Source organism: Hemiscyllium ocellatum, chromosome 32 (genome assembly GCF_020745735.1).
Source record: "Hemiscyllium ocellatum isolate sHemOce1 chromosome 32, sHemOce1.pat.X.cur, whole genome shotgun sequence".
Lineage (NCBI taxonomy): Eukaryota > Metazoa > Chordata > Chondrichthyes > Orectolobiformes > Hemiscylliidae > Hemiscyllium > Hemiscyllium ocellatum.
Window position 1 is genome coordinate 7,236,537 of NC_083432.1, and position 27,499 is coordinate 7,264,035.

Consider the following 27,499-nt stretch of genomic DNA (forward strand, 5'->3'; position numbering starts at 1 on the left):
CTAAACAATGACCCAGCTGTAAACAATGCTCACAATTGCACCACCTTGGTAGGAATGGAACCCGTATCTCTGGATCCACTGATAATATCATGAGGCCATTGTCTCCCATATTCACTGAGATTCTCTCTTCCTTTTTATATATTTTTAAGTGTTTGTTGTTCAGCTTGATATTACTTGCATGTTTACCCTCAGTTTATCTTCTTCCTTTTTGCTATCTCTTGTTGGTTTTTAAAGCCCTGATTGAATTGTGGAGCAGACTCGATGGGCTGAATGGCCTGATTTCTGCTCCCATGTCTTATGGTCTAAAACTTTTCCGCTCCTCTGACTGAATGCTAATTTTTGCCAGATTGTATATATTTTTCTTTCATGGATTGGAACTTCTTTCACTCATTGACTGAAAAGGTGGATGAGACTGAAATTCTTGTAATATTTTAGCAGGAAGACCCTCACTAATGGTGTTGTGGATCAATCTACAGCACAGAGAGCGGTACAACAAGGTAAATTACCCCCATCTTCTCAAGGGCAACTAGGGACAGACAATAAATGTTGGCCCAGCCAGTGTCCCATGGATTTTTTTTTAGTTACAGATTGGAGTCTGAATGTATGTCCCAAAGAGAGCAACTTCAACTTGGCATTCAAGAGAGATTTAGAAATTTAAGTTTAACAATGAATATGGCGAAAAGGCAGGAGGTTGGCACTGGATAAAAATCCTCAATGGGTCCAGTGGCTCCCTTTCTGAACAATAACTATTCAATCATTCCATTTACAGTACTCCATTACTGTATATGAAAGACAGAAAGCAGCGCCTGCAGTCCCGCTCCGAGCCGCCAGGGGGCCCCCCGTGTGCAGTTCCACTCCGAGCCGCCTGGTGCCGCTGTCACACTCGGGGAAATGTGGTCCTGCTTGGCGCCGATGTTGTGTCGTTGTTAAGATGGCGGAAGCCGGGCAGCCCGAGGCGGAGGCCCCGGTCTGTACTTTCCTTTTTAAAAAATCCAGCAGGAAGTTTAAAGGGAGGAAGCGGAGAGCGAGCGGCAGTGAGAAAGGTATCGGCGGGGGGACGGGGCCGCGCAGTTCCCGCCTGGCGCCATTACAGCGCGGAGACAGGCCTTTCGGCCCATCTAGCCCATACTGACCATCATCCCAAACGAAACCAACCCATAAAACTGCAAACATTTCCTATCCATGAATCTGTCCAAATGTTGTAACTGTACCCACATCCTCCCCTTTCTCTGGAAGTTCATTCCGCACACGGGCCACTCTCTTTGGAAATAAATTGTCCCGTTTATAACTATCCCCTCTCAGCCTAAACCTATGCAATCCAAAGATGTGCAGGTGAGGTGGCTTGGCCATGCTAAATTGCCCGTAGTGTTAGGTGTATTAGTCAGAGATAAATACAGGGTAGAGGAATGGCTCTTTGGAGGGTCAGTATGGACTTGTTGGGCCAAAGGGCCTGATTCCGTACTGTAGGGAATCTAATCTAATGTGGTGATGTGAAATTCAGCAAACTGCTTGTCATCTTGGGTTTGTTTGCAAGCCCTCGCCTCATGAGGAAGATTGAGTTGATAAAAAGATTTTTGACGAAGGAAAAGGTGTTTGAGTTTAACTTCGTACACCCCCAGCCCAACACCGGCATCTCCAACTCATGTTTGCATTTAAGATCACCTTGCGCAACCACAGGCGTTCTCCTTGAGCTTCAAGGCCAATAAATTACTTGCAGTCACTGTTGTAGGATAGGAGACATGGGGCAGTGGGGAAGAGGAGGGTGGCATGTGCACAGGAAGATACAACAAACAGCATTTTGAAATGACCAGATAAACTGTTTCGTTAGAGAATCTCAGAGTCCTACAGCATGGAGACAGGCCCTTTGGCCTAAACTGCTCCATGCTGACCAAAATGTCCATCCACGCTGACCCCATTTCCCTGCACTTGGCCCGTGTCCTTATAAAATGTTTCTATCCATGTATTTGTCCAAATGCTTTTTAAATGTTGTTAATGTACCTGCCTCGACTACTTCTGTTGGCAGCTCATTCCAATTACTTATATTGAACTCCGTTTGCCATTTTTTGCCCACTTCCCCAGCTGGTCGAGGTCATCCTGCAATTTCTGACAACCTTCCTCACTGTCCATGATACCACCTATTTTAGTGTCATCTGCAAATTTACTAACCATGCCTTGAACTTCTCATCCAAATCATTGATATAGATAACAACCAGCAACGGGCCCAGCACCAACCCTGAGGCACTCCACCAGTCATAGACCTCCAGTCTGAAAAGTATTCTTCCATGATTACCGTCTGCTTCCTACCATTAAGCCAATTTTCTATCCAGTTTGCCAGCTCCCCCTGGATTCCATGCGATCTAACCTTCCAAAGCAGCCTACCATGTGGAACCTTACCAAAGCCCTTGCTGAAATCCATATAGACCGTGTCTACTGCCCTGCCCTCGCCAACCTTCTTGGTTACTTCATCAAAGAACTCTAACAAATTTGTGAGGCATGATCTCTCTCTCTCACAAAGCCATGCTGACTACTCCTAATCAAACCCTGTCTTTCCAAATGTATGCATGTCTCATCCCTCAGAATCTTCTCAAGTAATTTACACACCACAGATATTAAGCTTACAGATCTATAGTTCCCATGCTTTTCTTCGATTGTTTGAGGGATACATGTTGGTCAGGAGCCTGAGGAATAATAAACTTCACTTCTCTTCTCGTAGTGCAAAGGAATCTATTGCATTTCTCTGATAGTTTAGATTAGATTAGATTAGATTAGATTAGATTTACAGTGTGGAAACAGGCCCTTCGGCCCAACAAGTCCACACCGACCCGCCGAAGCGCAACCCACCCATACCCCTACATTTACCCCTTACCTAACACTACGGGCAATTTAGCTTGGCCAATTCACCTGACCCGCACATCTTTGGACTGTGGGAGGAAACCGGAGCACCCGGAGGAAACCCACGCAGACACGGGGAGAACGTGCAAACTCCACACAGTCAGTCGCCTGAGTCGGGAATTGAACCCGGGTCTACAGGCGCTGTGAGGCAGCAGTGCTAACCACTGTGCCACCATGCCGCCCACTAGTGTCGACACCTTGAACATATTTCTCGTCAGAAAGACAAAACAACAAAATAAATATTAGGTTTTTTTGGGATACACTGACAGTGGCACATATTCCAGTTTCTCAGGTTATAAAAGTTATATTTCTTCTCTAGTGAGATATTCGCTGCTGCTTTAATTTAGAGTAGGTGTTCACATCCAGGGTGGTTAGAATCCTTGGAGCTTTTGCTCAGCACTGACAATACTTTAGTGCAAGATGAAGACAGCAACAAGAGAAATGAAATCTTCTCTGAGTATCGGATGTGTATCATCCTTAGTGTTCAGCCAGCAGCACGTCATTTTGGAATCGGTGTGTAGTGTAAAAATAGAAGGTACTGGAGAAACTCAACAGGTCTGGCAGCATCTGAGGAGAGAGGAACACCATTAACTTTTCCAGTTCTGTGTAATGTTTTGAAATGCGAAGAAGAGTCATAATTGACTAAAAATATGATTTTTTTTCTCCGAACTTGCTGGGTTTGTCAAGCATTTTCTATTTTTATTTCTGATCTTCAGAATCCGCAGTATCTTACTCTTCTATAAATGTATTGTTAGCAATTTAGAGAGATTTACCAGATTAATATCTGGAATTGGGGAGGTTCTCTTATGAGGAAAGGTTTTCTGGAGGTAACTTGATTGAAACACACAAGATTGTGAGCATCTTGAGGATGTGGAATGGATGTTGCCTCTTATGGGAGAAAATGGAATTAAGAGAGAAGAAGTCAAACTTGTTTTGAGGATTGAGTATGTTTGGAACTCTACTCCCACATCTTTTCAGGAAGAAACTTTTTAATATTTTTAAAGCAAAATTAGATAGATTCTTGGAAAGCTGGGAAAGGTTATCAGGGTAGGTGAGAATGTGAATTTGTGGTTTTGTGCCACTGTCAGTCAATGTAGCCCAAAAAAAGATGAGCCGTGATTTTTTTCATGTTCAAGAGCCCACATAGCTGCCTCCTGCTCCTTGTTCATATGTTAATGTTGGAGGCTTGCTATTCAACCGTGAAACCAGTGAATCATGCAAGCAGGTGTAGGCCATTCAGCCCCTTCAATGTACATTGCCGTTGAGTAAGAACAAGGCTGGTCTGATGTGTCTGCAACTTCACATTCTTGTTCTTACCGTGACTCTCTAGTTCAAGAATTTATTGAAGGTTGTATCAAGAGTGGACCCAGAGTCCTCCAAACATCCCTCATAAGTTACGCTTTTCATTCCTGGGACCATTCTTGTGAACCTCCTCTGAACACATTCCAGGGTCAGTACACCCTTCCTGAGATATGGGGTCCTAAACTGCACACAATGCTCCAAATATGGTCTGATCAGAGCCTGATAGAGCCTCAGAAATACATTACTGCTTTTATATTCAAGTTCTCTCGAAATAAATGGGGTGGTACAGTGGTTAGCATTACTGCCTGACAGCTCCAGGATCCATATTCGATTCCAGCCTCAGGCAACTGTCTGTGTGGAGTTTGCATATTTTCCCCGTGTCTGCGTGTGTTTCCTCTGGGTGCTCTGGTTTCTTCCACAGTCCAAAGATGAGTTAGCCGTGCTGAATTGCCCGTACTGTTCAGGATGTGAAGGTGAGGTGCATTAGTCAGGTGTAATTGTAGAGTAATAGGGTAATGGAAAGGGTCTGGGTGGGATACTGTTTGGAGGCTCGGTGTGCACTGATTGGGCCAAATGGCCTTTTTCCACACTGTAGGGATCCTATGATAAATGCCATCATTGCATTTCAACAGGTTTATTTGGAAGTATAAGATTTCAGAGTGCTCTGAAAACTTCCAAATAAACCAGTTGGACTGTCGTCCCATTTCCATATTCCCGCTTCTGGCCTCACAGCGCCAGAGACCCGGGTTCAATTCCCGACTCAGGCGACTGACTGTGTGGAGTTTGCACATTCTCCCCGTGTCTGCGTGGGTTTCCTCCGGGTGCTGACAAAGATGTGCAGGTCAGGTAAATTGGCCATGCTAAATTGCCCGTAGTATTAGGTAAAGGGGTAAATGTAGGGGTTTGGGTGGGTTGCGCTTCGGCAGGTCGGTGTGGACTTGTTGGGCCGAAGGGCCTGTTTCCATACTATAAGTAATCTAATCTAATCTAATCTAATCAAACACCTAGAGACACCGTATAGCTCGACCTTCTTTTCCTTTATTCCAAGCGATGGAGAGACAGCGATCGCCCATCTACACAAAGACATGAGTTGTTAGTCCTCTGTCGAACAGGAGATTCTTAAGGAGCTATATAGTCACTTACAGGGAACAGCATCCAAATAAGGCAACATCTAAATTGTTGGATAACTGTGACAATCAGCAAGCGTCAACAGTAAAAATTAAACCACCTGGCATTATGTAATAGATTTGATTTTGATTTTGATTCCCTACAGTGTGGAAACAGGCCCTTCAGCCCAACCCCTCCACACTGACCCTCCGAAGAGTAACCCACCCAGACCCATAAGTGGCATTACACAATGGATGTCTTCACCTCATTAAACTACTATGCTTGGTTCCAGTATCTCATTATTTACTGCAAGTTCTTGTCTGGTCAAAGTCATGCTTGCTGAGCCTTTGTCAAGCAACACCAAACTTAACTCTTTCCCTACCTGCTTGTACCTTATACGCTTTCTTGAGACTATAACCTGGTGGTGTGATCTTTAATTTTGTCTACCCCAGTCGAACACTGGCACCTCCACATCATCATTGCATTTGCCTTCCTAACTACTGACTCAACCTGCAAGTTTACCTTGAGAGAATCCCGGACTAGAACTCCCAAGTCTCTTTGTGCTTCACTCGTCTGAATTTTTTCCCCATTTAGAAAATAGTCCATGCCTTTATTCTTCCTACCAAAGTGCATGACCTCACACTTACCACATTGTACGCCATCTGCCCACTCTCCTAAACTGTCCAAATCCCTCTACAGCCTTTCCGTCTCCTCAATCTACCTGTCCCTCTACCTATCTTTGTATCGTCCCCAAACTTAGCCAGAATGCCCTCAGTTCCTTTATCTAGATCATTAATATATAAAGTGAAAAGTTCTCCCAACACTAAACCTTGCAGAACACCACTTGTCACCGGCTGCCATCCTGAGAAGGACCATTTTACCTCCGCTGTCTGTTTTCTGTCAGACAGCCAGGCTTCTATCCACGGTAGCACCTTGCCTCGAACACCATGGGCCCTTATCTTACTCAGTAGCCTCCTCTGCGGCATCTTGTCAAAGGTCTTCTTGAAGTCCAGGTAGATAACATCCATCGGCTGTCCTTGAACCAATGTGCTCGTTACTTCCTCAAAGAATTCTAGCAGATTTGTCAGGCATGACCTCCCCGTGATGAACCCTTGCTGACTTTGCCCTATTTTACCATCCACTTCCAAGTATTCAGAAATCTCATCCTTCACAATGGATTCCACTATCTTACCCATGACCGAAATTAGGCTAATCATCTGTAATTTTCCATCTTTTGCCTTACTCTCTTTTTAAACAAGGGTGTCACGTTAGTGATTTTCCAGTCCTCTGGAACCCTCCCTGACTCTAGCGACTCCTGAAAGATCACCACCAACGCCTCCACTATCTCTTCAGCTAGTTCCCTTAGTCCATCTGGTCCAGATGATTTATCCACCTCCAGGCCATTCAGTTTTTCTAGCACTTCTCATTGGTGATAGCCACCATACCCAGCTCTGCCTCCTCCCTCTCTTGAATTTTTGGGATATTACTCGTGTCTTCCACCATGAAAACTGACACAAAGTAATTATTCAGTTCCTCCGCCATTTCCTTGTCTCTCCAGTGTCATTTTCGAGCGGCCCAATGTACACTTTTGCTTCTCTTATTCCCTTTATATATCTAAATAAACTCTTATAGTCTTCCTTTATATTACTGGCTAGCTTCTCCTTTTTAATCTTCTCCCTCCTTGGTTTTTTTGTTGCCCTCTGTTGGTCTTTTGTCTTCCCGATCCTCTGGTTTCCCACTGCCCTTCACCACGTTATATGCTTTCTCTTTTGCTTTTATGCTATCCCTGACTTCCCTAGTCAGCCATGGTTGTCTCATCTTCCCTGTATCGTGCTGCTTTTTCACAGGATGAATCTCTGCTGTGTCTCCTGAGTAACTCCCAGAAACTCCAAACAGACCCCACCACCAGGGATATATTTCCCTTCCCTCACCTATCAGCGTTCTGAAAAAAACCACTCCCTCCGTGACTCCCTCGTCAGGTCCACACCCCCACTAACCCAACCTCCACTCCCGGCACCTTCCCCTGCAATCACAAGAAATGCAAAACTTGCGCCCACACCTCCCCCCTCACTTCCCTCCAAGGCCCCAAGGGATCCTTCCATATCCGCCACAAATTCACCTGCATCTCCACACACATCATTTACTACATCCGCTGCACCCGATGTGGCCTCCTCTATATTGGGGAGACAGGCCGCCTACTTGCGGAAAGTTTCAGAGAACACCTCTGGGACACCCGGACCAACTAACCCAACCATCTCGTGGCTCAACACTTCAACTCCCCCTCCCACTCCACCAAGGACATGCAGGTCCTTGGACTCCTCCATCGCCAGACCATGGCAACACGATGGCTGGAGGAAGAGCGTCTCATCCTCTGCCTAGGAACCCTCCAACCACAAGGGATGAACTCAGATTTCTCCAGCTTCATCATTTCCCCTCCCCCCACCTTGTCTCAGTCCCAACCCTCTGACTCAGCACCGCCCTCCTAACCTGCAATCTTCTTCCTGACCTCTCCGCCCCCACCCCCTCTCCGGCCTATCACCCTCACCTTAACCTCCTTCCACCTATCCCATTCCCAACACCCTCCCTCAAGTCCCTCCTCCCTACCTTTTATCTTGGCCTGCTTGGCACACCTTCCTCATTCCTGAAAGAGGGCTTATGCTCGAAGCGTCGATTCTCCTGCTCCTTGGATGCTGCCTGACATGGTGCGCTTTTCCAGCAACACATTTTTCAGCTCTGATCTCCAGCATCTGCAGTCCTCAGTTTCTCCCAGCAACTCCTGCCAATGCTGTTCCACTGTTTCTCCTGCTAGGCTTCTCTCCCAGTCAATTCTACCCAGCTCCTCCCTCATGCCTCAGTTATTGCCTTTTTCAGCTGTACTGCTGTTACCTCTGATTCTATCTTCTCCCTCAAATTGCAGAGTAAATTCAATCATATTCTGATCACTGCCTCCAAAGGGTCCCTTCACTTTATGCTCCCTTATTAAGCCTGCCTCCTTGCACAACTCTAAATCGGTATTGCCTGTTCCCTAGTGGGCTCCAGTGCAAGCTACTCCAACAAGCCATCTTGTAGATGGCTGGTCCGATGGTAGTGGGTTATCGTTGATTGGGCGGCACGGTGGCACAGTGGTTAGCACTGCTGCCTCACAGCGCCTGTAGACCCGGGTTCAATTCCCGACTCAGGCGACTGACTGTGTGGAGTTTGCACGTTCTCCCCGTGTCTGCGTGGGTTTCCTCCGGGTGCTCCGGTTTCCTCCCACAGTCCAAAGATGTGCGGGTCAGGTGAATTGGCCATGCTAAATTGCCCGTAGTGTTACGTAAGGGGTAAATGTAGGGGTATGGGTGGGTTGCGCTTCGGCGGGTCGGTGTGGACTTGTTGGGCCGAAGGGCCTGTTTCCACACTGTAAGTCTAATCTAGACATTCCACCAATTCCTTTTCTTGTCATCCACTACCAAGCTGATTTTCCCAGCCCACCTGCATATTGACTGCCCCATGATCACTGTAACTTTGCCTTTCCTATGCAGCCTTTCTGTCTCCTGGTGTATTTTGCCCCCCAGCTCCTGACTCCTGTTTGGAGGCCTGTACATAATTCCAGCTGTGGTTTTTCGACCTTTGCGGTTCCTCGATTCTACCCGTCTGACCCTACTTTGTTTCTTATTCTTGATTTAATTTCCGTTCTTATAACAAAACAACCCCACCCCTTCTGCCCACCTGTTATTGATAGGATGGATATTAATCCTATCAATAGGTTGTATGTACAATTGTGATCCCCTTGCAGCCACGTTTCTGTGATGCCAGCCACGTCATACCTGCACATTTAAATCTGTGCCACAAGCTCATTTATCTTCTTCCTTATACTGAGTACTTTCAGATATAACACCTTCAGTCCTGTATTAACAGACCCTGTTCTCATTGTCATTTGTTTGTCAACTGTGCTTGAAGTTTAATTGCTAACCCTTTCCAAACAGTTTTCCTATTTGTGACTGTGCTGGAGACTTTAATCACCTCTCCTGAGTTCTGCACTCTTACCTCCTTCAATTCATGCTTTCAAATTTCCCCTATAACTGACCTTAAGACCTTAGGATGTAGGGCATCCGATCCAGGGACTTGAGAGCCTTTTGGTGCTATCACATGTATAAATACGTGGAGTGCTGGAGAAATTTAGCAGGTCTGGCAGCATTTGTAAAGAGAAGAAGAGCTAATGGTTTGAGTCAAACTCTTCATACACTTTCTCACTATTTTTTTCTCTCGTGATCATGATTACTTTTAGTGCTTCCCTTTTGCCTTTCGGTTTTCTGCAGTTGTTGAAATGCTTTCTGTATCTTCTACTGTGAAAACAGGAAATACTTTTCAGTGTCTCTATTAATTTGTTTCCTATTAATTTCCTGTCTCATCATCACTTTAGTTGCTTTTTTTTATGTACTCATGGAAACATTTACAGTCTGTTTTAGTGTTTCTTGCTAATTTTCTCTTTTTCTCTCCTACTCCAATTCATTTTTATGATCCTTTGCTTGTTTCTAACAGTTCACAATCTTCTGACCTGCCACCAGCCTTTATAACACGGCACAGCTATCCTTTCAATTTACACAGCTTTTACATTTCTTAGTTAGTCACAAAAACTATATCTTCTCATGGTCTTCTTTTCTGAATGAAATATATTTGTGTTGAAAATTCAGTTTGGCTTAAATGTATCCCACTGCTTCTCTACTGTATTAATCTTTTAACCAGATCATTTGTGCCTGCTTTGAATTCATATCCTTGTAGTTGTATTTTATTTACTTTTAAGACTCAATCCTACATTTCTCATCCTCAAATTAAATACAAATTTCTGTGACATTATGATCACTTTTTTTGATAGTTTACAATGACGTCATTCATTAATCCTCTCATTGTGCTTTACCAGGTCTGAAATAACCTGTTCTCTCTAGTCTCAGAACATGTTATTCTTACAAATTGACCTGAATTTTCTCTATGAGCATAACTTTGACTGCCTTGCCAGTTCAACTCCTCCAATCTATGTAAATGTTAGAATCTCTCATGGTCATTTTGTTTACTGTCCATCCAAATTGATCTTCTGAGCTAAGAACATTTCTCATTTCTGTACTGATCTTTTATTAACCACCCCACTTTCCTTCCTTACTCTCCTTAATACCTGTGAAATTCCATTGAATATTTGTGTCTCGGTCATTTTAACCTTGTAATCAGAACTCTTCAAATGCCCTCATAACATAATCATTTATTTCCATTTTTGCTATCAGTTTAACCATGTTATGAATGCCCTATGAATATTAACAAGGTTTTTGATTTGTTTTGCGATGTTACCCTACTCTGAACTTACCTCATGCCACCTTGTGTCTGTGTGTTCTATCCTTTTATTCATATTGTTACCCTGCACTATTGTCCTTTCTTTCTACCTTCTGTGGTCTCCCTTCACATGAACTCTCACCTCATTATTGAGTTTAATGCCCTCTGAAGGGCATTAGTTATAAAGTTGGCTAGGATAATGATTTTCCCTGCACTGTGCCACTGTTTATACAAAATGTGGTAGAAATTTGACCTCATTCCCTAGGAAGCCGTAGATGCTGGCCACTAATTGAACCTTTTCGGTCTGAGATAATTAATTGTGTTCACTAAGGATGTGAGAAGAGATAGACAATAGGTGCCGGAGTAGGCCATTCTGCCCTTCGAGCCTGCACCACCATTCAATATGATCATGGCTGATCATCCTTAATCAGATTCCTGTTCCTTATCTCCAAAACCCTTGGTTCCACCAGCCTTGAGAGCTCTATCCAACTCTTTCTTAAATGAATCCAGAGACTGGGCCTCCACTGCCCTCTAGGAAAGAGCATTGTGGGTGCATGGTGGCACAGTGGTTAGCACTGTTGCCTCACAGTGCCTGAGACCCGGGTTCAATTCCCGACTCAGGCGACTGACTGTGTGGAGTTTGCACATTCTCCCCGTGTCTGCGTGGGTTTCCTCCGGGTGCTCCGGTTTCCTCCCACAGTCCAAAGATGTGCAGGTTAGGTGAATTGGCCATCCTAAACTGCCCGTAGTGTTAGGTAAGGGGTAAATGTAGGGGTATGGGTGGGTTGCGCTTCGGTGGGTCGGTGTGGACTTGTTGAGCCGAAGGGCCTGTTTCCACACTGTAAGTAATCTAATCTAATCTAATTCCACCCAGCCACCACTCTCTGGGTGAAGAAGTTTCCCCTAATCTCTGTCCTAAATGGTCTACCCCATATTTTTAAGCTGTGTCCTCTGGTTCGGCACTCACCAGTCAGCGGAAACATGTTTCCTGCCTCCAGAGTGTCCAATCCTTTAATAATCTTATATGTCTCAATCAGATCCCCTCTCAGTCTTCTGAACATCTCCAAGATGGAGAAAAGGGTAAATGACACCAAGGTTCACATCAGCAATGATCTAATTAAAAGGCTAAGCAGGCTCAAGGAGCCTCCTATTCCTACGGCACAACAGTAACTGCTTTTAAAGAATTGCTTTTAAAATGTCAGGATATCTTAATGGTATGAAAAATGCTACATAAATGTGAGTTCTTTACCCAATATTTATTATATCGCTATAAAACTGGGTATGATCAGAGGCTAGAGCCATTTCCCTCTGGGTTGAAAAATGTTCTTGTTCCTGATAATATATCACTTTATAATGGTTCCCATTATGAGGCAGTCTCTTACTAACACGTTAATATAATAAAGGGACTCGGGGCACGTCTCGATGAGGGTAATGCTGTACGTACTTACTGGGTTTTCCCTTCTGCTGCACAGACAGCAGTGGAGACGATGATGGGAACATTGCAGTGCGGAGAGAAAAGAGAGCGACTGTGTCGAACCCCATGATACAGAAGGTGGGTGAGATAGTACATGGCCAAACTGTGATTTAATAGTGCAGAATCAGGAACAGGAGACCATTTGGCATATCAGGCCTATAGGGATCTTCTGTAAGGCAGTTGAGTTACTCTTGTTGCATAGAAACATAGAAAATAGAAGTGGGCATATATCATTTACCCTGAAGAGTCTGCTTCCATTCAGTATGGTCATGGCTGATCATCCAAGTCAGTGCCTTGTGTCCACTTTCGCTTCTGTACCCTTTGATCCCTCTAGCTTTAAGCACTTTAAGAATCTACCTCTTCGAAACTTTCCATTACAACTATATCACAACTGAGTCCAGGCAACAAGCCCATGCGACCCGAAATTGCTAACTGTTTTGAAAAGCAATTGAATTAATATTTCTTCATATCCATGTGAGTTTTCTATCTCCAAATATTTATTTGTTAGATTAGATTTGATTCCCTACAGTGTGGAAACAGGCCCTTTGGCCCAACCTGTCCACACCAACCCTCCGGAGAGTAACCCACCCAGAGCCATTTCCCTCTGATTAATGTACCTAACACTATGGGCAATTTAGCATGGCCAATCCACCTGAGCTGCACATCTTTGTGTCTGTGGGAGGAAACCGGAGCACCCAGAGGAAACCCACGCAGACACGGGGAGAATGTGCAAACTCCACACAGACTGTAACCTGAGGGTGGAATCGAATCCAGTTCCCTGGTGCTGTGAGGCAGCAATGCTTAACCACTGAGGCATCGTGTTGCCCACTCAGTCTCTTTTGAAACCTACTTCTGAATCTGTCTGCTATGCTATTTTAGGCATATTTCTACCAGTGAATTCAGAATTCTACCAGTCATTGCTTAAAAATGTTTTTCTCATTTGTTTTTCATTTTTTTAATCATCAAATTTGTGCCGAATGGTTATTGATTTTTAAGACAATGGAAATTTTCTCTTTTATTCTTTTGTTTTCGATACTTCTAGTGTACACCCAGAGTTTTTTAGAAAATTGTTATTGAACCTGCTTCCATCATCCATTCAGGCAATGTGTTCCAGATCATAACTAACTGCTTGAAATAATGTTACCTTAACTCCCTTTGGTTTTCTGTTACATTCATCAGCATAGGAACTGTGTTTCTCAGACAAAACGCCTGACTGTTTTGAACACCTCAGTTAATTTTCCCTGCATCCTTCTCTGCTGTACGAGGAATAGGCTTTACTGAACTCCTCACCCTGCTATTAATTTGGCACATTTCAATGTTCTTGTAAACCCTATTGCCTACCTCAAAATTCTTCCAACTGGGGCTGAGCCATGATTTTATAAAGGTTCAGTAAAATGTCCTGTCCATCATATTTTATTCCTCTCTTTCAATCATGTGTGCTTTTGTAACCTGGCTTGCCAACTTCATTTACCAGCAGGTCTCAGATTACATCTTAATAAACATTTATTGCGCATGCTGGAAACTGTTAGTGAAGGCTGCTTTCCTGCCCAGAGACAAGTTAACGTACTTAATCTTGGGTTGGCACGGTGGCTCAGTGGTGAAGCATTGCTGTCTCACAGCACCAAAGAACTGGATTAAATTCCATCCTCAGGTTACTGTCTGTGTGGAGTTTGCACATTCTCCCCGTGTCTGTGTGGGTTTCTTCCGGGTGCTCCGGTTTCCTCCCACAGTCACAAAGATGTGCAGGTTAGGTGAATTGGTCAAGGGAAATTGCCCATAGTGTGCAGGAATGTGTAGGTTAGGTGCATTGGTCAACGGTAAATATAGCACAAGAGGTTGGGGGAGTGGGTGTGGGTGGGTTACTCTTTGGAGGATCGGTATGTACTTGTTGGGCCAAAGGGCCTGTTTCCACACTATAGAATTTCTGTGATTCAAGTCCAGGGGAATTTGTGTTATTTCTTAGACCCATCGAAGAAAAATTATATTAGATTTGTAGTGATCCTACACACACCCCTCCCCCATTGAATAGTCTGCTGGTACTCCATAATCTGAATGAACCGTGAAGAGCAGTTTGCTTGGGTGAGATGGTCAAGGATCAGTATTCTGCTGACTAATCTGATAAGAGGAATGATCAGGCCCTGCAGCAATTGCTGAACTGTAATATTAATAAACAACCTATGTGTCTGATTCTCAGGCCAAGGCTGCTGTTTGCTAACTGTTTATCTGATTGTTCCCAGACTGGAAGATCAACAGGAGTGAAAGAGCGATGCAGTAACAGTGACAGTGATGGAGATGAGAAAATCACTGTGTCATACAAATCCACCCGATCAGCGGTAAGCAGCAGAAACAAATCAGAAGCTCCCCCAAATGGGAGCCATGAGGTCCATTCCATCTCAATCACACGGTGGCTCCCCACAGGTGGGGGAACTCTGACCCTGCAGGTGGGGGAAGGGGGGAACTCTGACCCTGCAGGTGGGGGAAGGGGGGAACTCTGACGCTGCAGGTGAGGGAAGGGGGAGAGCTCTGACCCTGCAGGTGAGGGAAGGGGATGAACTCTGACCCTATATGGGCTGGGGGCTGCCTGTTCTCCTTGGGAAGGAGTTAATGTATGTCCCCACATGGAATGAGATATCAGGAAAAGTAACTGTCTTTATGAACAGAGCAGTTTGAGGATATGCGTTAATGAGGGGGTGATGTGGAGGAACGAGAGTCTGAGAGAGACACACATGACATTACCTGGTGTTATGAAAGGGCAGTGCTGTAAATGCCGTATGGAGTTTTTGCCTTTCTGTCCTTCACAGAAACCTGTTGGTCCAGAGGACATGGGAGCAACAGCTGTATATCAACTGGACACTGAGAAAGATAAAGACATGCAAGCCATCTTCGAACGAAGTCAGAAGATCCAAGAGGTGAGAGGGTTTGCTGCTCCCATATTGGGGTTATGTGACTTGATGATATTTGTAACCTGCCCTGTTTCACTACATCTGCTGTGTTCCAGGAATTAGTGACACAAGCTGTTTTAGGTAAAGATAACCAGTTCTAGTGATGGGTCTCACACCTGAAATGTTAACCTGCATCCACAGATGATGCCCGAGTCACTGAGTATTTCCAGCATTTCCTGGTTTTTATGCCTTGTCTGCATTTGGTCCTGAGATTACCCAGTGAGGAGCAGGGAGTGGAAGACATAAGATGTATTTGTGAAATACAGACCATGTCACAGAAGAACCATTTTAGAAATACAGAGAGCTTATTGAGATGTCCAAACCTCAGTCTTTCTCACAGATGAGCTCAGTTTGACATTAACACCCTCACCTAGCTTTCTCTGCTTAGCCAACCTACATAGTTCCAAATCATCTCCAGGTAGCCATATTACTTGACATTGTCACTTCAATCACTTTCCCAACTAATTTGACTCCTCGTTAGCTGATAATTTTGTCGCCTAGTTGACCCATCATCATGATGAGCCGTCGACCTCAGTTAATTTTGTCAGGATTCTTGATAATCTTAAAAGTTGAATTGGGTGGAAGTTTGAGATTTGGGGTTATACAGTATGTTTACGGTTGGTCTACAAATCCCTTCATTTGACAAAAGTGAGTGAACAAACCTTTCTAGCAGCAAAACCAAAACACTGTGGATTCTGGGCATCTGCGATCAAAACAGAAACTGTCAAAGAAACTCCGCATGAGCAGAAGAGATACACTGGGCTGAAAGCATTAACTCTGTTTGTCTCTCCACATGTGCTATCAGACCTGCTAAGCTTCTGTTTATATTTGAGTTCTGCTCCTATTAACATCAGAATCAAGGGGATGGTGTGTTAGGGTGAGGGAGAGAAAGAGACTGAAGCACTGAGATCCACTGGGATGATTGTTGGAAGGGTTGTTGTTGAAAGTAGTCAGTCTCACAAGCACAGAGAATGAAACTGGGTAAAATGAACAATACTTACTGGGATACAGTGGTAAAAGCAGTGGGGAGATAGAACACAAGCATAGGGATTGAGAGAAACATAGTTTGCATATAACGCTGCAATGGTGAAGAAATGAGGAAACAGGTGTAAAAATGTGTAGTTACAATAATATAAATAAATCCTAACCATAAAGCTGTTTAACCACAATTAGTATGGAACTTTCAAATACTTCACCACGTCAACAAACAGTTCCTGCTGTCACTGTGGCTGACTCTTCAATGTCCAAAATGAGGACTATCATAATCTTGTAGTTATCCTCTTTGTAACTAACAGGAACTGAAAGGGAAAGAAGATGAAAAAATCTACCGAGGTATCAACAATTACATCAAATACGTCACACCCAAAGACACGTCCATGGGAAATGCAGCTTCTGGAATGGTGAGGTGAGTGAAACATTCAGCAACGCCTCTCGATCTCCCACCAGGATCCTTCAGGCTCAGACTCCACATTGTCCAAGGTTAGCTAGTGGAGTCCTACTCCCCGTCCCTCAATAGTGAGTGACGTTACTGTCCCCAGCTGCTCAGCAGTGAGTGACGTTACTGCCCCCAGTCCCTCAGCAGTGAGGGATGTTACTGTCCCCAATCCCTCAGCAGTGAGGGACATTACTGTCCCCAGTCCCTCAGCAGTGAGGGACATTACTGTCCCCAGTCCCTCAGCAGTGAGTGACATTACTGTCCCCAGTCCTTCAACAGTGAGTGACATTACTGCCCCCAGCCCCTCAGCAGTGAGGGACATTACTGCCCCCAGTCCCTCAGCAGTGAGGGATGTTACTGTCCCCAATCCCTCAGCAGTGAGGGACATTACTGCCCCCAGCCCCTCAGCAGTGAGGGACATTACTGCCCCCAGCCCCTCAGCAGTGAGGGACATTACTGTCCCCAGTCCCTCAGCATTGAGTGACGTCACTGCCCCCAGCCGCTTAGCATTGAGTGACGTTACTGTCCCCAGTCCCTCAGCAGTGAGTGACGTTACTGTCCCCAGTCCCTCAGCATTGAGTGACGTTACTGTCCCCAGTCCCTCAGCAGTGAATGACGTTACTGTCCCCAGTCCCTCAGCAGTGAGTGACGTTAATGTCCCCAGTCGCTCAGCATTGAGTGACGTTACTGCCCCCAGCTGCTCAGCAGTGAGTGACGTTACTGCCCCCAGCTGCTCAGCAGTGAGTGACGTTACTGCCCCCAGCCGCTCAGCAGTGAGTGACGTTACTGTCCCCAGTCCCTCAGCAGGGAGTGACGTTACTGTCCCCAGTCCCTCAGCAGTGAGTGACGTTACTGTCCCCAGTCCCTCAGCAGGGAGTGACGTTACTGTCCCCAGTCCCTCAGCAGTGAGTGACGTTACTGTCCCCAGTCCCTCAGCAGTGAGTGACGTTACTGCCCCCAGCCGCTCAGCAGTGAGTGACGTTACTGTCCCCAGTCCCTCAGCAGGGAGTGACGTTACTGTCCCCAGTCCCTCAGCAGTGAGTGACGTTACTGTCCCCAGTCCCTCAGCAGGGAGTGACGTTACTGCCCCAAGTCCCTCAGCAGTGAGTGACGTTACTGTCCCCAGCCCCTCAGCAGTGAGTGACGTCACTGCCCCCAGTCCCTCAGCAGGGAGTGACGTTACTGCACTGAGGTAGAGGTCAGTGATTTTTTTTTTAATGAGCAATGAAAAAGGCCTGGTGGATAGTGGGACCCTTGACCTTCATTCTCTCAACCCCCACACAGTTTCTCTCTGGTAACCTGTCTCTCATTGTCTGTCACTGTTTTGTGTAATGCGCTCTAGTTATTGTTAGTTTGGACACTGATTATTGTGTTTCAGGAAAGGACCTATCCGAGCTCCTGAGCACCTTCGAGCAACAGTGCGGTGGGACTATCAACCTGACATCTGTAAGGATTACAAAGAGACCGGCTTCTGTGGGTTTGGAGGCAAGTTCCTCTTGTTGTCTTCCAAGGGAAACCTCGTTGCCTTTTTCTTCTAGGTCGTCGAGATTCGAGGTTTGGAAGGTCGTTTGGCCAACTGCTTTGTCCTGGATTGTGTTGTGTTGTTGAAGTGGCACTCATTCAGGCAAGTGGACACTGTTCCATCACACTCCTGACTTATTCATTTCGATGGCAGACAAGCTATTGGAAGTCAGGAGCTGATTACTCACAGCAGTTCTATCCTGTCCTAGTATTTATATGGCTTGTCCAGTTCAGTGTCTTAAAAACTTGAGTAATTTGAGAGAGGAGGCGTCCCTGGCCTCCTTCCCTATTAAAAGAGTGGCAGTGAGCTTTCATGGTGTGTGGCCTTCCTCTGCGCTCTGCTGACCATGAGGATTTTTTTCTGTCTCTCTCCCTCATAGACAGCTGTAAGTTTCTACATGACCGATCAGACTACAAACATGGCTGGCAGATCGAACGGGAGCTGGATGAAGGCCGTTATGGTGTAAATGGTGAGTGTTATGGTTACAAATGTAATGTTACCTTAATCTTCCTTAAATGTAATGGGGTTGTCACAGACAGCAACTTTAAATTCGTATTGTGGCTACTGCCAAGGTGCTGGCATCACCTGACTGCATTAAAGTACAACCTGACATGTTTGGGAATTGTGATTGGTTTTAATTCCTGCTTTAGCTGAGTGAGATGCTGTTAACAAGGACAGCAGTTGTTTCAACTGATCTCATTGCCCCTGTGTGAGCAGAGGAAAGTGCGGTCATGCGTTAAGAATCCCAGTCAGTATTGTAATGCATAGACAGGAGTTGGATGAAGACAAGACACTCAGTTGTGAGTTTCTCTTTGGTTGAGGTGGTTAGGTCCAAATAATGCCTTCCCATGGAGCCATTTCAAAGTAAGAGTGAGTGTCTTTGAGTGGGTGAGAAAGAATGTTCTCTTGTGTCAAGTGACTGAATGACAAAACTTGCAAAAGCAAAGCTTGCCACTTTAGCAACATCCAGGAATAACTTGGGGTTGTCCTTTAAACTAGTGAAACTATCACCTGTCACTCCGATCTAGAGTTGCTAACAACTTTACCATCACTTCAATCATCTCTTGATCTTTCTCACAAATGTAGGAAGGATGTAGATGCTTCAGAGAGGGTGCAGTACAGATTGCCTGGATTGGAGGGCTTGTCTTATGAAGAGAGATTAAGTGAGCCAGGGCTTTTCACACTAGGGAGGAGGAGGAAGAGAGATGACCTGATAGAGGCATTGATAGAGTGGATAGCCAGAGACTTTTCCCCAGGGTAGAAATAGCTGTCATGAGGGGGGTCATAATTTTAAGGTGATTGGAGGAAGGTATAGGGGAGATGTCAGAGGTAGGTTCTTTATGCAGAGAGGTGGGTGGTGGAATGCACTGTCAGCGATGGTAATAGAGTCAGAGGCATTGGGGATGTTTAAGCAACTTCTGGACTAGCACATGTGTGGCAATAAATTGAGGGGTGTGTAGGTTAGCTGATCTTAGATTAAGCTAATTGATGGGTACATCGTGGGCCAAAGGGTCTGTACTGTTCTATGTTCTAAATGGAAGAAAAAGAAAAACAAATCTCTTAATGTTATTTTTGCCAAAACTCAGATCCAAAAATGTGTCATGTAGTGAGACCAGCTCACAGTACGCCACATAGACTTCCCCAATAGTTTGCAAAGGATTAACTGGACCAGCAGGAGGCTGGGAGAACACAGCAAAGCAGGCAGCATCAGGAGAGAGAGGGACACAGCAAGGCAGACAGCATCAGACGGGAGAGGGACACAGCAAGGCAGGCAGCATCAGGAGGGAGAGGCACACAGCAAGGCAGGCAGCATCAGGAGGGAGAGGCACACAGCAAGGCAGGCAGCATCAGGAGGGAGAGGGACACAGCAAGGCAGGCAGCATCAGGAGGGAGAGGCACACAGCAAGGCAGGCAGCATCAGGAGGGAGAGGGACACAGCAAGGCAGGCAGCATCAGGAGGGAGAGGGACACAGCAAGGCAGGCAGCATCAGGAGGGAGAGGAACACACCAAGGCAGGCAGCATCAGGAGGGAGAGGGACACAGCAAGGCAGGCAGCATTAGGAGGGAGAGGGAACACAGCAAGGCAGGCAGCATTAGGAGGGAGAAGGACACAGCAAGGCAGGCAGCATCAGGAGGGAGGAGAACACAGCAAGGCAGGCAGCATCAGGAGAGAGAGGGACACAGCAAGGCAGGCAGCATCAGGAGGGAGAGGGACACAGCAAGGCAGGCAGCATCAGGAGGGAGAGGGAACACAGCAAGGCAGGCAGTATCAGGAGGGAGGGGAACACAGCAAGACAGGCAGCATCAGGAGGGAGAGGGACACAGCAAGGCAGGCAGCATCAGGAGGGAGGGGAACACAGCAAGGCAGGCAACATCAGGAGGGAGAGGAACACAGCAAGACAGGCAGCATCAGGAGGGAGGGGAACACAGCAAGGCAGACAGCATCAGGAGGTAGGAGAACACAGCAAGGCAGGCAGCATCAGGAGGGAGGGGAACACAGCAAGGCAGGCAGCATCAGGTGGGGTAGGGACACAGCAAGACAGGCAGCATCAGGAGGTGGAGAAGTTGACGTTTCGGGTGTAACTGCTCTTCAGATTCTAACCAGGTCATACCCTCTGCCTGTCTTCACTTATCCCCACTTCTGCACCCTGCCCCCACCACCCCTTTATCAACAACTCCCCCCACACCTACCCCCAGTCCTGAAGAAGGGCTGCACCCTTTTTTAAACCAGGTTTGACCCATGACCAGTGGCCTGTTACCCAGTTTAGCTTCTAATGCATCCCAATGGTATTTTCAGAATTTGTATTAATTTTTGTTAAACGTACCCAATTTTATTGGATTCCACCTTTTACCCAAAGCTAGTTGTAAACCCAGTAATTTATTTGCAATATAAATTGATATCAATGATCTTTTGCACTTGATGTTGAATTCTTTGTTGAACAGCTTACTTTGTAAAGCTGAAGAAAGAAATTGGATTTGCACATGTTCGCACACACTGTTTCTCACACTTCGAGCGTTCCAAACTGATCCACAGTCCAGTGTTTATGAAGTGTGGTCACTATCTGTTTTCAAGGTAGTTGGGATATAGCCTGTTATTGGCTGTTAATTTATTGGGTGTTGAAAAGTCGATCAAAATGAAATTGGGTGGCACGGTGGCTCAGTGGTTAGCACTGCTGCCTCACAGCGCCAGGGACCCGGGTTCATTTCCCACCTTGGGCAACTGTCTGTGTGGAGTTTGCACATTCTCCCCGTGTCTGCGCGTGTTTCCTCCAGGTGCTCCAGTTTCCTCCCACAATCCAAAGATGTGCAAGTTAGGTGAATTGGCCACGCTAAATTGCCCGTGATGTTAGGTGAATTAGTCAGAGGTAAATGTAGGGGAATGGGTCTGGGTGGGTTGCCCTTCAGAGTCGGTGTGGACTTGGGCTGAAGAGCCTGTTTCCACACTGTAGGGAATCTAAACCAATTAAACTAAACAACTTGTCTGACTAAGCTGTTCTGTGTTGGTTTGCATTTAACTTTGTTGGGGTGCTGTTCCTCCCCGAAATATATTAGTGCAGCATGTGATATTCCTAGAGATTTCAGCTTTTCAGGGATTGCACAGTAAAATGGTTCCTCGCCTGCCTTTTATTTGCAGATGATGAGAATTACGAAGTGAGCAGTGATGAAGATGATCTTCCCTTTAAGTGTTTCATCTGCAGAAATTCCTTTACCAGTCCTGTAATCACTAAGTAAGTTGGTTTGTCATGGAAAGTACATAGTAATTTTGTAAATTTAGCCAGTAGGCTGATTACTGTTACGTAATAATTTATTATCTATTGGATGACTGATATGTAATGATCTGCCAGTTCATTGGGTGATGTCCATGTCACTTAACAAGCTGCCTGTTCTTTCTCAGATGTAAACACTATTTCTGTGAAAGCTGTGCTCTGCAGCATTACCACAAATCCAAGCGTTGTTATGTGTGTAATCAACAGACCAATGGAGTCTTCAACCCCGCCAAAGGTGCGTGTTCTTGCCTTTACTTCCTGCAGTGCAGTGAGGTGGCATTTTGTGGCAACTGCTCAGTATTTGTTTATTGCAGTGCATTTCTGTTCAAGTGTTACATTCCCTTCTGAGCATCATTCCTCAGGAACAGTCTGTGAATACACACACACAGTGTCAGACTATGGCTGTCACTGGAAAACCTAGTATATATTTCCCAGTGTTGTACTGGTGTGATGGTGGGCTTTCTTCTTCGTAGCAGTTTGTTACAACTGTAGTTTGCTGGGTGACTTCAAAAAGGGCATTTAGGAATCAACCACATTGATGTGGATCTGGAGTCAGCTCTAGACTCAGCTTGGATAAGGACAGCAGTTTTTTTTATTAGTTCATGAGATGTGGGCATAGCTGGACATAAGCATTTATTGCCCTGCCCTAATTACCCTTGAGGACGTGGTAGTGAGCTGTTCCTGAAGGACATTGATAAACTAGTTGAGTTTTTACAATAATCAAGCAGTTTCATGATCACTTCTCCTGATACTAGCATCATTTCCTGATTTAAAAAATTCAAATTTTCAAATTGTTTTTGGTGTGATTTCAACTCATTCTCTGAATACTTCATCAGATAACGCTCTCTTGTTACTTGTTCAGTCATGAAACACAACCCGTTCCATACATCTGTGCTCATTGAGGCATTGAGCAGAGCGCCAGTCATAAAAAGAAGGGCTCATGCCCGAAACGTCGATTCTCCTGCTCCTTGGATGCTGCCTGACCTGCTGCGCTTTTCCAGCAACACATTTTCAACCAGTAATAGAAACCTAGGATAAAACAGAGTTTACAAAGCTGCAGCAGGTTTCTAATCCAGACTGATGATCCATCTGAGGGTTGTCTAAGATAGCAGACATTCCGCAGGGGCGACAGCCACTTTCCCCAATTCTGTCAGGTAGGAGGAAGAGGCATAGAAATGGGATTAGAATGGGATTAGCTGTTTGATGAGGTGTAAGACTCAGGAGCAGAAGTAGGTCATTTGGCCCATCGAATCTATTCAATAACAGCATGCTTGATTACATAATCTTCACCTTCACTTGTTTTACCTTATCGCCACAATCATTAATCCCCTTACTGATTAAGAATCAGTCAATTGCAACATTTAAAAGGCATTTGGATGGTTATAAGAATGGGAAGGGTTTGGAGGGATATGGGCTAGGTGCTGGCAGGTGGGACTAGATTGGGTTGGGATATCTGGTCGGCATGGATGGTTTGGACTGAAGGGTCTGTTTCCATGCTGTACATCTCTATGACTCTATAACCTTGAATTTACAGAACAACCCAGCTTTTCCAGCTCTGTCAGATAAAGAATCCCACTATCCCCTGAGGGAAGAAAGTCTTCCTCATCTCTGCCCTCAATGGGCAAGCCCTATTCTTAAGTTACTTCCCATGACCGTAGATTCTTCCATAGGTGCCAACATAGATGATGAAAACTAGATCCGTCCCCTCTCACTGCAATTCCCTCTCCATCCTGAGGTGGTGCCCCTATCCCCAAGAACAAAGAAAGAGAACATTACAGAGGAACAGGCCCTTCGGCCCTCCAAGCCTGTGTTGATTGAGATCCTCTATCTAAACCTGACGCCTTTTTTGGAAGGATCTGTAGCCCTTTGTTCTCTGCCCATTCATGTGTCTGTCTAGATACATCTTAGATGTTGCTATTGTTCTGGCCTCTACCACCTACGCTGGCAACGTGTTCAAGACACCCACCACCCTCTGCGTAAAGAACTTTCTCTGTATATCTCCCCAAACCTTTCCCTTCTCACTTTGAACTTGTGACCCCTAGTAATTGAATCCCCCACTCTGGGAGAAAGCTTCTTGCTCTTCATCCTATCTATACCTCTCATGATTTTGTAGATATTAATCAGGTCCCCCTCAACCTCTTCCTTTCTGATGAAATTAATCCTAATCTACTCAACCTCTCCTCAGAGCTAGCACCCTCCGTACCAGGCAACGTCCTGGTGAACCTCCTCTCACCCTCTCCTGGTCATGTGGCAACTAGAACTGTACACTGTATTTCAAATGTGGCCAAACCAAAGTCTTATACAACTGTAATATGACCTGTCAACTCTTGTACTCAATACCCTGTCCAATGAAGGAAAGCATGGTTTACCTTCTTGACCACTCTACTGACCTGTGTTGCCACCTTCAGGGGACAATGGACCTGAACAGCCTCTGGACATCAATTTTCCCCAGTACTTTTCCATTTACCGTATAGTTCGCTCTTGAATTAGATCTTCCAAAATGCATCACCTCGCATCTGTTCAGATTGAACTCCATCTGCCATTTCTCCACCCAACTCTCCAATCTATCTACATTCTGCTGTATTCTGTGACAGTCCCCTTCACTATCTGCTACTCCACTAATTTTAGTGTCATCTGCAAACTTGCTAATGAGGCAACCTACACCTTCCTCCAAATCATTTGTGTACATCACAAACAACAGTGGTCCCAGCACAGATCCCTGTGAAACACCACTGGTCACAGGTCTCCATTTTGAGAAACTGCCTTCCACTACTACTCTCTGTCTCCAGTTGCCCACCCAGTTCTCTGTCCATCTAGCTAGTACACCCCGGACCCGAGGCGAATTCAGGTTCTTTGTCAGCCTACCATGGGGAACCTTGTCAAATACCTTACTGTATATGACATCTACATCCCTTCCCTCATCAATCAACTTTGTCACCTCTTCAAAGAACTCTATTAAGTTTGTAAGACATGACGTTCCCTGCACACAACCATGTTTCCTGTCATTGATAAGCCCATTTTCTTTCCAAAGGATAGGTATCTTATCCTTTAGTATCTTCTCCAGTAGCTTCCGTATCACTGATGTCAGACTCTCTGGTCTATAATTACCTGGATTATTCCTGCCACCCTTCTTAAACATCAGCAATTATCCAGTCCTCCAGGACCTCACCCATGTTCAAGGATGCTGCAAAGATATCTGTTAAAGCCCCAGCTATTTCCTCTCTCGCTCCCCTTAGTAACCTAAGATAGATCCTGTCCAGACCTGGAGAACTTGTCCATCTTAATGCCTTTTAGAATATACAACACTTCTTCCCTTCTTATCCCTGAGGAGGTGTCCTTATACCTGACGAGGTATCTTTAACCCTGACGTTGGGCAAGAAATTCAAGCTTCAGGATGAATACTCATGGCAAAAGAGAACAAATGTATCACCTATGTTTATACCGATCCCTTACCTTGGCCTCCCAATCCAGCAACAGACCTCCCTCCGGATCCTCCGCTCCATTCCTGAAAAAGGGCTCATGCCTGAAACGTCGATTTTCCTGCTCCTTGGATGCTACCTGACCTGCTGCACTTTTCCAGCAACACATTTTCAGCTCCCCAATCCATCCCAGAATTGCTCCTGATACCAAGGTTCTGTGGTCAGTTCACTCATCTTCTCTGGAGTATCTTCTCTCATCCACACGGTTTGCAAGAATGTGTTGGACAGTTGTAGGGGCTGAGACTCCTCGAAAGCTACCTCTGGGTCCAGTACATGCATCATCTGCAGTCACACCCTCCTGTCCCTGATCATAGAACAAATTTGAATGATGTAATCTGAGAGGGTGAGTGCCTCCTAGAGCAAACCTTCCAGGTAACCTTTCCCTCGCTGATGTGTACAATGTCTGAAATGCAGACTCCAGCTCCTCAGTGCAGGTCTGAAGTTGTTCAAGCTGTGAGAACTTGCTCCAGATAGGTTCACTCTCAATCCCATTGTTCAGCAGATGCCACTTACTGCAGATAGGTTCACTCTCAATCCCATTGTTCAGCAGATGCCACTTGCTGCTGCACCTGTCCTGCCATTGCCATTGTGTTTTCTTAAATTAATTACTTTGGTATCTTTGCTTTCATCACTGGAACAATCTCCTGCTTTCTACACTTTGACACATTTTTTATATAAAACATCAGTATCAACCTTACACTTAACAGGCTATTTATAAGAAAGAAACGAAATGATTAGAGACTTAAGTTCAAACTGAAGACCTTCTGTCAAGGACTAGAAAGCTGCTTTGATCAGGCAAAGAAAACCACAAAACCTCTTTCCTTTCCTCTGCTGAGGCATTCAACTCCAGCTTTCTGTTATAAAAGTTATGGACCAGGCCAAGCCCACTCAAAACATTTTAACTTTTCTTAATGTAAGGGTAGATGTGAAGTGGGTGTTCCAGGTGTGATGCAGCTGTCCCAGCCACTCTGCTTTAAGCAAAACTGAATTTATTTACACACTATAGTTGAAGCATGAACAAAAGAAAGCAGAATTTAGAATATCTTGACTATCGGTAAACGTAACCAAACTGATGCAGTAACTATTTCTAATTAACTGTTCCAATACAGTAACATCCCATGAATACACCCAGGAGCAAAAAGATAAATTCAAACACAGATTCTTACAGGCAGGAAGGAACAACATCCAGAGAGAGATTTCAGAGAAAGTCAGAGGAATTATTTGCTGAAGCTTGCAAATCTTCTGGGCTCTCACATCTTGTGACCGCTATAGCTAAAACAAACAGGAAAAATCTGAACTGGGAGAACTGGCCATTGCCCTTCCATTGTTAAACTGTTAAACTCCCAAGACTCCTTGGTACCTCTGCCTTTCTGACCTGTCTTCAAAGAAATGAGCTGAAAATGTGAAAATGTGTTGCTGGAAAAGCGCAGCAGGTCAGGCAGCATTCAAAGAGCAGGAGAATCGACGTTTCGTCTCATGCCCGAAACGTCGATTCTCCAGCTCTTTGGATGCTGCCTGTCCTGCTGTGCTTTTCCAGCAACACATTTTCAGCTCTGATCTCCAGCATCTGCAGTCCTCACTTTCTCCTGTCTTCAAAGAAAACAAGGACAAAATAATCTTTTTAAAGTGACAGCATTGTCACATAGGTCCCATTAAAATGAATGTGTAGAATCGTATCGACAAAGAGACCAAAGTAGGGTTCCAATAATTGTCACATTTGTCAAGCTGTGAAAGTTCTGCCCTCAGCTCGTGACCAGTGAACAGTACTGACCAATATCCCAGGGAGATCCCACCATCTGTCCCTTACTGAGTAAAGTACTGTTACCAGGGCTGTATTTCTCCTCCACATCCTGGTACTCCAAGCACATGCTCAACCTTCAGGCAGGAAGCCAATCCTCAAATAGGCATTGTAACCGTACCTGGCCCTGACATCAGTGGATGCTCACTGCCCCCAACAAGAATCACAGCATAATGACCAGAACTGAGAAATGGGACTTGGTGCTATCTCCTCTTCCTTAGCCCTGACCACTGAGGCTGCTTCTAGCACTGAACGAGGGACGCACTGGACAGAACAAAACAACTTACACAATTTATTTTACCTTTTCTATTTCAGAACTCATGGCAAAACTGGCAAAGCATAAAGCTGAGCACCCATCAGACCATTCCGATTCTGCAGATGAAGGGGAGCCAACCGAATAACTCTTCCCCTCTGCTCTGTGCAGAATATGTACCAAGCTTCAAAATACTTTCGTAAAATAAAGAGATTTGTTTTTGAATA

At 45.3% G+C, this 27,499-nt stretch overlaps 1 protein-coding gene across 1 annotated transcript; it reads left to right on the forward strand.

Annotated features, from left to right (window-relative positions):
• Nucleotides 1-916: 916 nt before the first annotated feature.
• On the forward strand, nucleotides 917-27,499 carry rnf113a (ring finger protein 113A). Its single transcript, XM_060848765.1, has 10 exons — nucleotides 917-1,043; nucleotides 12,075-12,154; nucleotides 14,314-14,409; nucleotides 14,878-14,985; nucleotides 16,314-16,423; nucleotides 17,832-17,938; nucleotides 18,355-18,444; nucleotides 21,610-21,703; nucleotides 21,871-21,977; nucleotides 27,335-27,499. Exons 1-10 carry the CDS (start codon nucleotides 932-934, stop codon nucleotides 27,418-27,420), a joined length of 990 nt encoding a protein of 329 aa, XP_060704748.1. The 5' UTR covers nucleotides 917-931; the 3' UTR covers nucleotides 27,421-27,499.